This window comes from Nannobrachium achirus (genome assembly GCF_963921795.1).
Source record: "Nannobrachium achirus genome assembly, chromosome: 14".
Classification (NCBI taxonomy): domain Eukaryota; kingdom Metazoa; phylum Chordata; class Actinopteri; order Myctophiformes; family Myctophidae; genus Nannobrachium; species Nannobrachium achirus.
Window position 1 is genome coordinate 6845449 of NC_137821.1, and position 14231 is coordinate 6859679.

The window sequence follows — 14231 nt, forward strand, 5'->3', positions numbered from 1 at the left end:
GGTAGAGAGAGAGAGAGAGAGAGAGAGAGAGAGAGAGAGAGAGAGAGAGAGAACGGTAGAGAGAGGTAGACTCACACAGAGAGAGGTGCAGTGCAGCAGCAGTAGGTCTAAAGGATTACTTAAGGGGAACGCGGCAGGCAGTTAGTATCGGACATAGAGCGCATGTTAATCAGCCGTTAGAACAGAATGGAACATAAGTAACGGTAACGGATGAACAGGCTTTATTCCAACGGTCCTCCAACGGTGCTGCTATAATAGAGCGGTGTGCATGCGTCCGTTCTACCCGGGACACAGTGCCTGACACACGGATCCACTCCGCTCCGGGCTACCACTGATTGATCCACTCCTCCAGGGACTGAAGAAATAAAGAGGACAAACCGGAGGAGCGACCAGGACAGGACAGCTCCTGACTGTAATAGGCTGTATAAAGGTTGCACCGGCCGGGGTGAGTCACTGTCTGACCGGAGCCCGAGGCACCGGCTCTTCATGTCGGCCAACGGATGAACGAGCTGTCGGTGTGTCAGTGTCAGAGAACCAGTGAGAGAGGATTAAGCGGAGGTTGTACTAGTCTAGCTTGACATGCCGGCTGGCCGGCCACACATGATCCACGGAGGAGAGAGGAGAGGAGAGGAGACACCGGGGGTCTGGATGGACGCACAGCCGCAGATGAGCGCTGCTCTGCGGGACAGCGGGTTATGAAAGCACCGCTGCAGGACGTGACCTTGTTTTAAAGGACTGTTAGCAGGACAGGACAACTAGGCTATATTCTATTCTCACTGCGGAGGGAGAGCGGGTTCCTCTCTGACTGCAGAAAGCCTACAAGGTACGACTGCACTTTAATAGATTATTTTCTTATAGACTAAATAGAGATTATTCTATCAATTACCTACTTTTTCCAAACGAGAGAGCATGTTATTTTTTTTATATAATAGGCCTATATTTTGGTGTTGTAGCAAAACATAGCAAACACTTTATATAGGCTTTAATATTTATTAGAAATATTATTCATATTAAAGGAGTAGTTCACCCCCAAATGCATTTTTTCCCCCTATAGATTACTCATGCCATGGAGACTTGAGTTCAATAATATTTTTTAGTTTTTTGTTTGTCACATTCCTAAGACAGTAATTTGATTACAATAAATGTACCCCCATTGATTCCGGATGGAGACCCGAATGCATTCGGGTCATTCGAAAACAATGGGGGTACATTTACAATTAAATATATAATATATATATTGAACTCAAGTCTCCATGGCATGAGTAATCAATAGAAAAAAAGTCATTTTGCGGGTGAACTACTCCTTTAATTAATATTATTCTACTTTCATTCTTTTCGCGATTTAAAAACACAAATTCTATTTCTATTTTAAAATAGTGCAATTGTTTTAATTGATTTGTATTTGTTATTTTGTATTTTTAAACAGTGGCGTCAGTCCGGCAAAAAGCTAAGGGTATGGCAACATGACTGGTGTCTTGCAACACACCGGTCATGTTGTTGCCATACCTTATCAACATAAGGCATGGTGAATTCATTTAGTATAACGTCGTTGTCGGGTGGAAACCTTGTATGTCCAAAACCGTTTGTTTTGTATTTATCATTTTTAAAATGATTTAAACTAGTGAAAACAGCCGATCTACAAGCACCTGTGTGCTTGTAGATCGGCTGTTTTCACTACTTTTGTGCGATGGCCATAATGATGAAGCAGTGCTTTACTTTGCAAAGAAATGTACACATTTTAAACTTGGTGATACAAGGTTTCTGCCCGACAATGACGATATACTAAATTAATTCATCATGCCTTAGTACATTTTATTTTTCCCCCTGTAGACAAATATATGGCAGCTGCCATACCCACTATTGACGCCTCTGTTTTTAAATAGTCAATGAAACTGATCAGTTGTAGTATTTCTATTAACTGTTCCTACTCTTATACTTGCAGGGAACCCGTGTAAGCTGCATCTAAGGACTACAACCACTGGACAACGGACTGTAGGCTATACCAGCTCTGCTGTGTCATACACAATCCTCTGATGCACGTATACAGTTAGTAGTCCTACAGTACATAAACGGGGTCTGGATGGATTAATGCACAAAGTAGGACGTGGACTCTTCAGTGGATTAAACAGCGTGAATAATTGAAGGCTGCCATCGCGTCTCTCTCTCTCACATGATGACCTACTTCTGTGTGTAACAGGATCACATCCAGGACGGGACACCTTTCAGCCAGTAGGCCTACTACTACAGCCTAACCTACATTATCATTATTATCGTTACTAAACTGGATCATAGGAACTTTCCAAGTTGATTGGTATGATATATGGCTGTTGTTCTTGGAGCAGAAACATCCATATTTTTAACTTTTTTGTGTCTTGAATTAACGACCTACTTGATCATAGGCTACAACAACGTCACACGAAAAGCATTGTAGATCTGCTACTTTGGCAGTTTTTGAACTTGAATCCTGAAAAGTTAAAGTTTCTGAAGTTTTTTTCCCCACACAGCAGGGACGATAATATGAAGTGGCCTTTTTTAGATTCTTTCTAATGATTTCCCTCCCATCTTTTTGCCTATAAATGATGCATATTTAGTATATAAACCAAGCGGACATGCATTGTTATAGGGGAGCGACTCTTTCAAGATAACACAAGGGAATATCCACAGTCCATAGAAAGAGCGCGCCACATGACAAGCACGGAATATTAACTCTATACTAGTCGACCTTTTGGACTTTCCGGCACCGCGTCAATGTTGTAAAACATCATCAACAACGTAAAAGAAAGAGACATTGGTTCACTCTACACGTTTTAGCCTACAGCCTTGCTAACTGCTGCTGTGTCTCACTGCACTGTTGGGACTGCGTTTTCATCTGACTCAGGGGATTACCGGTACACACGCGGTCATAAATGACACAGCCTATAGGCCTACGCAGCCTATCGGTGCCCTGTGTGGTCTAGAAGGCTGACTGGTCATGCATGCGGCCTGCTGCTGCGGTGCAGGCTTGGGCTCAAAGGTTGAAGGGAGAACAACAGAAAGTCGTCTCGTCCCGGTTTGACGTTTCGTTTCGTCTTCATAGCTGCTGCCTAAACAGTAGATGCCTTATGTCAGTCCATTATTCAGGAAGCTTAGTCAGTCTGTGATCTATAAGCTAAATGCTGCGTGCTGCAGCCAAGTGCTTGTGCAAGCAATAAAAGACAGAAAGAAAAGAGTTAGAGAGACAACCAGCTATCTCTAGACTAGAGGTGAAGGGGAAAAAAATGTACTCGCTGAAATATCACGATTCTTTAATTCTACGATTTTAATGTTCAGAATCGATTCAATTTTTTATTTTTTCATGTCAGAAAGGCTGACGATATCCGGCCTGCATTGAAGTGTACGATTCAACCCTTTCATGGTTTATACTGTAATTGTTTTAAAAAGTTCTAGTCTATTACAAAATAAAAAAATAAGTAACTTGGGGGGGAAAAGACAATGGTTGAAACGCAATATATATCAGCAAAGAATCGAGATCGGGAGGTATTAAGTGAACCGTCCCACCCCTATCATACTAAGGCCTATCCACAACAAAGTTCCTTTGTCCCAAGATCCCTTGCGTGAAACGCACCCTTCTGATTGGTTGCCGTTGCTGCCGTCACACCTGAATCTCTGCACGGTGATTGCTTGTTGCTTCGTTAAAGTGATTAGAATCAGCCGTGCGGAGGAAGTGGAGCACACATTAAAGGTGACTTCACACCAAACAGCCTACTTCCAACGGTTCCAAACGGCCAGTGTGTCGTAGTCTGCTGGCATTGGTTGGCAAACTTTGGCATTTTTATGTTGGAGCGACGGAGCTTGCACTGGTGTGTAACCTCCTTTCCCCCAGTAACCTCACTTGGGAAAACTCGTGGATAAATACTCAATACCGTCCCACCCTCCACATCATCCACGATGTTGTCGCTGAACTGCGGCCGCCGCTCGCTGCCGCTGCTCAAGCACACGGACGTGCCGCCGCGCGTCACAGAGAGCTACATCCTGTCGGGCTACCGCTTCCCCGACTACACGCTGCGCGAGTGCCTGGCCTCCGCCTTCCGGCCCACCAACGAGACGGGCAACTTCTGGACCCACTTCCTGCCCGTGTTCGTGTTCGCCTGGCACTTCGCCGAGGCGTTCGGCTGGGAGGGCGCGCCGCCCGGCGCCGACCCCTTCTTCTACCCGCTGTGGAGCTACTTCGTGGGCGTGTTGTGTCTGCTGCTGGCCAGCAGCATGGCTCACCTGCTCAACTCCATGTCCCTGGTGGTCAGGTAAGGAACTGCAGTAGTTAGTACTTGTCTCTAATCGTAATTATTTGACATAATAGCAGTTGTTTTGTCATAATCGTTATATTTTCAAACATTTTAAAAAAATAGTGGAAATAGCATATCTACAAGCTCACAACGTGACGTGTTGTGCGCTTGTAGATCGACTATTAAGTATAAGAAACCGTTATTAGAGCACGAAGGGTTCCCAGTTCGATTCGGGGCTCCCTCTGAGTTAATGTCGAAGAGTCCTTGAGCAAGACTCTCAACCCCTAGTTGCTCCCGGTGAGCAGGTTGGTGCCTTGCATGGTTTCCTCCGCCACCGGTGTATGAATGTGTGCGTGAATGGGTGAATGTAATGCATGTAATGCACAATCTATGTAAAGCGCCTTGGATAAAAGCGCTATATAAATGCACCATTTACCATTTTACCATTCATAAAGCCATGTAAGGAAGTATGCGCACATCACTTAATTGGGATGCAGGTGCGTTGGACAACTGAAGCATTCATGAAAAACAGTTTCATGAACAAAGATCCTGCACACTGCTCTTACTCAGCAGCTCCTTTTTGGAGCTGTGTGGAACACAAGCTCCCTATACGTGGCCGTGTGTGTAGGTATGTGGGTGGGTATGTGGGTGGGTGGGTCTGTGGGTCTGTATGTAGCCTGTATGTAGTAACCCTGGGTGACCAGAGAGGTGCTGTTGAGTCTAGCCTGCCCTGAGCATCAACTGCAATACACACACACACACACACACACACACACACACACACACACACACACAGCTCCACTTCGAACAGAGGTTCGATTTTTTTATTTAAGTTGACACGTTTTGGTCCCACTTTAGAATTATTGAATGCTTTAACCAGTGAAAAATAGCAGATATACAAGCTCACAGCGCGGCACCGAGTGCCGCGCTGCGAGCTTGTAGATCTGCTATTTTTGAAAAAGTCGTGAAAATGTGTGCAAATCTTTGAATATATGTATTTTCAAAGCGAACGTTTGTAACTCAAATTTTGCTTCTGGGTGGTCCCTGGAACTAAATATTTTGAGATGGGGGTCCAATAGCCAAATAAATACCAGTTTGGGGGTCCTTCACATGAAAAGGTTTGAGAACCACTGACATAGTAATCTCTCAAGAACAGACTAACTGAGCTCCATTTAAGTGAAAAGGACCTTTTCTTTGACGATGGCTGGCAAGATTGCTGACAGAAACATAGGGTTTTCAAAAAAAACTTACAAGGATTCAAAAGACACTTATAGAATCGGGTCAAAATTCTAATTTTCACGATTTTTCAAAAATAGCAGATCTACAAGCTCGCAGCGCGGCACTCGGTGCCGCGCTGTGAGCTTGTATATCTGCTATCTTTCAATAGTTAAAGCATAAAATAATGAAACACAAAATGTGTACCCGTTCTAAATGGGTTAAGAGTGTCTAAAGTTAAATATGTCAAATATGTCATTTCTTTGTATATTTAGGTCATGTGTCATATCTGCCATGTGCAACTTCAAAGCTTACAAGCCAAACAGAAATGTACAGTACGACAAAAACACAATTAAATTGTTAATCGCAATTATTTGAGTGACAATTAATTGTCATGTAAAATGTCATAATCGTGACATCCCTATGGTCATGTAGGATGGAACAATTATGTGAATGTCCATGCAGTCAGCAAAAACTACTTTCTAGCCCTTGACAGCCCAAACATCCAAACAGAAAAGTCCTATCTGATCGCATTAAACAACGTTAAACTCACTTTGCAATTCATTTTATGTATGCGCATGCCCTCTATTCACTTGAGTTAAGTATCGGTATCAACATGTTAGCCTGGAAAGCCAGCCTGATACTGTGCATTCACTCACTCACTAATTCCTTCCCACAGTATCAGGAGGAACAAGTGAGTGATACTTGTAGATCTGCTATTTTCAAAAATGTATACGGTTGAATGATATGCAGAAGCCTCTTGAAGTGTCATATGGGACGCCACGCCTCTTAAGCCCAAACCACAGGATATGACTCGCCTTGCAACATGAAACTACATGCAACTACAGTACATGAAACTACATGCAACTACAGTACATGAAACTACATGCAACTACAGTACATGAAACTACATGCAACTACTCACAAACCATTATCACCATTGGCAGTTGCAAGGAGTTGCATTGGTGTGGTTTGGTCTTTATACACTAAGATGCTCTCCCTAAATGGAGATAAGTATAAACAGGCTATACTAAGTCACAGTAGGAAAATGCTGACTGGTTAATGTAAGAGAGAACACGTAAAGGCTTGTTAAACCTATGGACATCAGCGATATTGCTGAACCAGCTATTCTCTTTCTAGCTGCTAGAAATTGAATAGTGTGTCACTGTCAATAGACAATGACAGCAACAGGAGCTGTGAAATTAAACCTCTATGGTTTACGGGTTGGATCCCAGGTATTTTCGGGTCTCGGGCTTACCCTGAAGACCTCTAGTTCAAATGATATTAGATAGAAAAGAAGTGATTTACAACAGGTTGGCATTCTAAAACCGTGGTTCTCAACCTCTTCCCAAAAATTAGTTTGGAGGGTCCCCAGATGATTAACTTAAAGCTATACTGTGTAAGTTGCTCAACTAGAGGTCAGTAGCTCTATAGCAAACCGCGGTCGCGTCCGCGTCTTTCGGCCGTTTTTCGCCGCGGACCGGGCCTCACATCGCGTCTGCCTCCACCTCGCCGAGATCTATCTTTAGAGGGGTCCCTGGTTCCTGTGCGTTCAGGCATTCCGGAGAAATGGACTCCTTCACCCGAATAAATGCTGTTGTTATGTTGAGGCAAGCTACACGGGCGCCTACAAATATGGCCGCTGTATTGTGATAGCGACCCCACTTCAAGATGCGCTGTGATTGGCCGGCAGTGTATAACCCTCGCTGTGATTGGCCGGTAGTGTATGATGACGTAATTTTTCCGCGAAAACCGGGGCCCGGTCAGGATCATAGAAAACAACATATAAAGAGAAGGCTTTAGAAGCTGAAAATAACGGAGTGGGTGTTCTAAAACTTTAGCAATTTAACAGTTAGGACAATTTTAAGACTGCACATCAACAATATTTATAGATCAATCATGCAAAATAATATAAATTAAAATAAAAACAAATACAAAAAGCAAAGAAGGGGTTACTGGGGTTCACATTTACATTATCGAAGTTGCAGTTCTCCTCTTTTGAATTTATACATCAACCATTTAAACCATCTTTTGTTAAACAGATCTTCTTTTATCCTCAGTTTGTGTGTTAACTGTTCCATGTCCTGAATATTGTCCATTATCGTCCTCCATTGCTCATAGTCCGGGGCTTCAGTGTTAAGCCAGTTCCTGGTAATTGCCTTTTTCGCAGCAACTAGAAGGATCTTGGTTAGGTAGTGATCCTCTGTGAGTACAGATTCCTCCATGTGACCCATATAGAGTACCAAACATGAATTAGGTATATTATAACCCAGAACCTCACATACAGTTGAGTGTACGACTTCCCAGAAGGGCTGAATATTTTTACAGGACCAAAATATATGGGAGTGATTCGAATCGTTTTGATCACATTTCCTCCAACAGATCTGCTGAGTTTTCATTTGTTTACTAAAATACCGAATTAAATTTTTCCAAGCGAATTCTCTCCATCCTAATGATTGAGTTGTTTTTAAGATTTGTTTTATAAAAAAAGTTACATGGTATAACTTTAATGCGCAATGTTGTTCTCTCTCTCAACAGTAAACAAACCAACATAAAGTTGAAGTGTACAGAGGGTATCTGCACATTTCTAAAGTGACAATTTAGGGCCTTTTTAATACCTCTAAAATGACAAATTAATCATTGGCCAAATTGTCAAAACATTAGAGGCAGAAATTGTGAAATACATTCACATGTATTGTGAAATACATTTGGGACAATGCCTCGCGTTGCGAGGCATTGTGAGCATGTAGATCTGCTATTTTCACAATAGAACCGTGTTATACAAAATGTAATGCCTCAACTCTTAGTGCTCGTTAGGGTGGGGGGTCCCCAGTTAAAATATGTTTATTTTGGGGGGTCCCCAGTTAAAATATGTTTATTTTGGGGGTCCCCAGTTAAAATATGTTTATTTTGGGGGGTCCCCAGTTAAAATATGTTTATTTTGGGGGTCCCCAGTTAAAATATGTTTATTGTGGGGGTCCCCCAGTTAAAATAGGTTTATTTTGGGGGTCGTGGACCACTGTTCTAAAACCTCCCGTCCACAGGGAGGTGTGTTTCTTCGTGGACTACGGCACCATCAGCGCCTACACGGTGGGCTCCTCTCTGGCCTACTACTACTACATCCACCCCCGGGCGGGGGTCCGGGAGGCCCCGGGGACCCCCCACTACAACGACACCGCCTCCACACTGGAGCAGGGCCTGAGGCGGGACCCTGAGGACCCCCTGCTCCCCTCGCCCTCATCATGGCCCGACTTGAGCGTGTTCTTCGACAACCTCTACATCCCCAGGTTATTATGGATTATACATTTTTTCTTGTTTTGTTTTAACCCATTTAGGCCTACAATTATTGAATGCTTTAACTAATGAAAAATAGCAGATATACAAGCTCACAGCGTGGCACCGAGTGCCGCACTGCGAGCTTGTAGATCTGCTATTTTTGAAAAAGTCGTGAAAATGTGTGCAAATCTTTGAATATATGTATTTTCAAAGCAAACGTTTGTAACTCAAATTTTGCTTCTGGGTGGTCCCTGGAACTAGATATTTTGAAATGGGGGGTCCGTGGCCAAATAAATATCATTTTGGGGGTCCTTCACATGAAAAGGTTTGAGAACCACTGACATGGTAGTCTCTCAAGAACAGACTAACTGAGCTCCAGTTAAGTGAAAAGGACCTTTTCTTTGACGATGGTTGGCCAGATTGTTGACATACAAACATAGGTTTTTCAAAAAATCTATGTTTGTCAATCAAAAAAGACACTTATGTAATCGGGTCAAAAATCTAATTTTCACGATTTTTCAAAAATAGCAGATCTACAAGCTCGCAGCGCGGCACTCGGTGCCGCGCTGTGAGCTTGTATATCTGCTATTTTTCAATAGCTAAAGCATAAATTACATCAAAGGGATTGTTGCGACCGTCAGGTCGCAGTTACTATCAAAACCTCCACCGGCTGTCAGTCCGTCAGTCTCTCACACGTCACACTTTTGCCCTGCTCATATCTCTGCAACCGTTGCCCCGATCCATGCCAAATTTTGCACACACACTCCTTGGCTGCCAAACCACAACCTCCAATCAATCAATTCTCACATGGCCCTCTCTAGCGCCACCATGAGGCCGATTCTTGCAAAACACATTTTTGGACACTGCTCCTACGAATTCTGCCCTAAAATCACGCAAATCGGTACACAATATGTCTACACTCATGTCATCAACATGGATCTCTCCCATATAGCGCCACCATCAGGTGGCGCTATATCTACAAGCACACAACGATCTACAAGCACACAACGCCTCGCACCGCGAGGCGTTGTGTGCTTGTAGATCGGCTGTTTTCACTAGTTTAAATCATTTTTAAAATGATAAATACAAAACAAACGGTTTTGAACACACAAGGTTTCCACCCGACAACAACGAAATATAACTCATGTACAGTAATTGGCCCTCTGGCTTGTCACTTGTCATGATCTGAAATGGCAAAGTAGAAGCAGCGCTATGATCTCTCTATAGCACGCAATGAGAGCCTCCAACTCTTTTTCCCGGCTGAATCAGGGGCCCAGTACGTCCCTGTCTGTTACAACTTGTCTTCTCCATCATCTTGTAGCTCCTGTCTGGTTTTAACTTGTCTTCTCCATCATCTTGTAGCTCCTGTCTGGTTTTACCTTGTCTTCTCCATCATCTTGTAGCTCCTGTCTGGTTTTAACTTGTCTTCTCCATCATCTTGTAGCTCCTGTCTGGTGGCCATCATCTGATCTAACATGTCTCCATCTTGTAGCTCCTGTCTGGTGGCCATCATCTGATCTAACATGTCTTCATCTTGTAGCTCCTGTCTGGTGGCCATCATCTGATCTAACATGTCTTCATCTTGTAGCTCCTGCTTGGTGGCCATCATCTGCGTGCTGTCGTGCTGCAACACGCGGCAGCGCTGGAGGAAGCACCGCTACGTGATCCGCACCACGGTGTTCCTGCTGCCCTTCCTGGTGTCGTCCACGCCCGTGTTCTACCGCCTGGCCACGGCGTGCCCCTACCCGCCCGCCACCACCTCCTTCAGCTCCTCCGCTTCCATGCCCGCCTTCTTCTACCGACACTGCTTCTGGCTGGTGGTGTCGGCCGTCTTCAACATCAGCAAGGTGCCCGAGAGGCTGGCGCCGGGAAGGTAGGACTGGTTGATAGATACTCGTCGTATTATCCGAGTGCCGCGCTGCGATTTTTGAAAAATCGTGACATCCTTTGAAATCTAAAACATTTGCTTATGGGGGGTCCCTGGAACAACATATATATATATATTCGGGTCCCTGGCCAAATACATGTAATTCTGAGAATGTAAAATACATGTAATTTTGGGGATCCTTTACAAAAGTTTGAGAACCACTGACATAGAAAAACATGTTTTTTCAAAAACCTTATAGTCCAGTAATTTTAGGCCAAAATTAGGCTAAACCTAAAAAAAATTGCAATAGTAGCAAACTCAACTGATTTTGTATCCTCAATATGTCCTTAGTGAGGGAAAAAAAGTCTTGAAAGTTTTGAAAACGACCTACCTACCTTCACTTACTATACACTACACTATAAGGAAAAAATTACTCCCAAAAAATCTGCTTTAAGTGGGATGTGAGGGGTCAAACGAAAAACATTCCTTGGGCAAGAAATGGCCCCTCAAAACAATGGTTTAGTGATTTTCACAGTCTTTTGGGGTCCATTTTTAGCCCAAGGAATGTTTTTCATGCAAAACAAATGCTTGCAATGGATTCAGAATAATTAAAAACCCCTAGTTTGACCCCTCACATCCCACTTAAAGCAGATTTTTTGGGAGTCATATTTTCCTTTATAGTGTAGTGTATAGTAAGTGAAGGTAGGTAGGTCGTTTTCAAAACTTTCCCCTGATGGGATTCCTTGGGACTTTTTTTCCCTCACTAAGGACATATTGAGGATACAAAATCAGTTGAGTTTGCTACTATTGCAATTTGTTTTAGGTTTTTTCATATAATGACTGGACTATTAGAGGGATTTAGAAGTTATAGAATCGGGTCAAAAATATTCAAAGAATATGTGGGAGCTGGGGGGGTGTTCTCTCCTCCGCGTCATCAGTGCCCATACCCTAGGTGGGGTTGGCGAAAGGGCCTTTCTCTGTAGAGTTTGCATGTTCTCCCCGTGTTCACAACGCCTCATGCTGCGAGGCGTTGTGAGCTTGTAGATCGGCTATTTTCGGCAAAGATGTATGGTGTAGAGGGGGAAAAAGTGCAGACTAAGTACAGAGTGAAAGGTCAAGTTTATTAAAGGACAGCTTTTTTTTACAACAAGGGTTCATATTTTAGATTGTAATTAGAGAAAAGAAAAAGTGTGTGTTAAACCACTGAAATAAGAATCTCTAAAACAATAGAAAGAAGTAAATGAAATAATTTTAACACTCATCTTTTATATATTCTTTAATTACAATCTAAAATATGAACCCTTGTTGTAAAAAAAACTAAAGTTGTCCTTTAAGTATTGACGGTTCAAGTGGTTAAATATCTGATAACACAAATTGACATGAATCCAAAATACACTGATGATCGTGCTGTCAAACAATGAAACTATATGGAATCTATGAACAGGTTGTAGGGGTCCCTGCTTCATCTCTCTCTCAGCTAAGGGGTCCTTGGCCTGAAAACGTTGAAGACCCCTGCTCTAGACGAGACATCAAATTGACTCGACTTGACTTGACTTGAGTTCAACAATTTGGCTGCCCCGGTAGCCAAACTCGTTTACAGACGAGATAAGGTTTCCATGGTAACCCGCATCTCAGACGCTTGCTACGGGTGCTGGTGAAAGAAAAAACTGCATACGTCATGACGCAACGCAGCCAGAAGCAACGGAGAGCGGCCATTATCCATTGACTCCTATTCTATGCTGAAACATAAAAACGGCTTTATCTCTGAATAAGGTGAAAATAACGCAGAGGAGGCCGAGACCCGCTTGTTTTCACGGCGACACTATGGTCGGCCCCGGTTAGGATTTTAGTTTTCGCGACCGTTTGTAAACAAAAAGATCTCCTTCCTGGATCGTCAGTGTACACCCACGTTCACACGCACAAAGCTTCCGGGGCTCTTCAAAATAAAGCGTAATGGTGGCAGCCGTTGTGTTGACCGTTGCCCTCTCTCTCCTCTCCGCGCTGCAGGTTTGACATCTGGGGCCACAGCCACCAGTGGTTCCACTGCTGCACCTTCCTGTCCATCCTGGATGAGCTGCACATGATCAAGGCGGAGGTCCGGGCTCTCCTGCTGTCCCCTGCCCTCCTCCTCCCCTCCTCCTCCACCTCTCCACCCCTCCCCCTGCTCCCCGGCCCCGCCCTGGCCTCCACCTACGGGGTGATGCTGCTCCTGCAGGCCACCATCGCCTCCATCATCGCCTGGTTCTCCTGCACCGCCAGCCGCATCTACGGGCCGCAACAGCACCACCTGCTGGCCAACAAGGAACAGCAGCGGCAGCTCAACAACCACCTCAAATGCCACTAGAGCAAGATGTTTCTCAAACTTTTACACTTCGAGGTCTTCCCCTTAACTCTGACAGTGTACAAATGGAACCAAATGGACCCGTCATGGTCCATTTGGTTCCATTTAGACTCATATGGTTCAATTTAGACCCCCCGAAAGTAACGCACAGAGTCCCTGGAATCCACTTTGAGAAACACTGATCTATGGGGCCTCAGCATTAGCGCCACCCGCTGGCCAATAAGGAGCAGCTCAACGACCATCTCAAATGCCACTAAAATAAAATAAAAACATCTACGGGGCCGCAGCGTTAGTGCCACCTGCTGGCCGATGAGGAGCAGCGCGTAATAGTGAATCGTATAGTGACATTCGGGCAAGCTCCGCCCTCCCTGCGTTCTCATTGGCTGAATGCAAGACTGAGAAAACACTTTTCCAACCACTGCGACGGAGGTTCGCCGATTCAAGCGACCATGAGCCACGCGAGACACCGCCGAGCAAGCGAGTCACCATGTCGAGCGTTGCGAAGTGTAAGTAATTTGAGTTGTAAACCAGGGGGCCAGAATAGTAAATAATGTGGGGGGTGAACTGTCACTCAAAGTTCCTCTGGCCAATCACAGCGTGTCTTTTCCGGGACTTGCCTGAACGTCGCTATCACGCAGGAGCAGCTCAACGATCATGTGAAATGCTACTAAAAAATAAAAAAAACAGTGATTCTTAATTATTATTAATTTACATTTTTAAAGACCAGTTAGGCCACTGTAGCCTGGCTAATATCACTGCATAGATATTAGTCTGGGATCTCTGTTTGGAACCTGCCTTTTTACCAAGGCGGCGGATTGAGAAAAAATGCCGTTTGCATACTGGGCCCTGATTGGTGCCCCACAATTTAGGGGGCAGTGAAATCCAATCACAACTGAGCAGGGGCCAGACCGAATCTTTCTTTTCTTTTTGCACTGGCAGATTGGTCTTGTTTCCAGGCTATAGCTGCAGACCCTGTGGCTGGGCGGCCGTGGCTGAATGAGATGAGGGGAAGCTTGGTAAACCCAGGTCCCTGGTTCGAGTCCCGGCTGTGTGTGTTGGGAGTGTCCATGAGCAATAAACGTAACTGCTAACTGCTTCCCCAGTCGGTCCAGAGTGATCGATATGACCACCTGAGCGAGCAGCCATCTACTGGGTGAAGCTGGAACAGAATCTCCTCAGTGGGATTAATAATAAAGGTCTTGATATTAAACTATTCTTTTTAACTATTTTAACTTAAATGGAACCAACTGGACCCTGGTTCCTTTGTGCA

At 44.3% G+C, this 14231-nt stretch overlaps 1 protein-coding gene across 1 annotated transcript; it reads left to right on the forward strand.

The window, feature by feature from the left end:
* Nucleotides 1-3927: 3927 nt before the first annotated feature.
* Nucleotides 3928-12964, forward strand: paqr9 (progestin and adipoQ receptor family member 9; the record flags this gene model as incomplete). Its single annotated transcript, XM_080741352.1, has 4 exons — nucleotides 3928-4280; nucleotides 8522-8764; nucleotides 10342-10626; nucleotides 12628-12964. 4 exons carry the CDS (start codon nucleotides 3928-3930, stop codon nucleotides 12962-12964), a joined length of 1218 nt encoding a protein of 405 aa, XP_080597478.1.
* Nucleotides 12965-14231: the final 1267 nt, after the last annotated feature.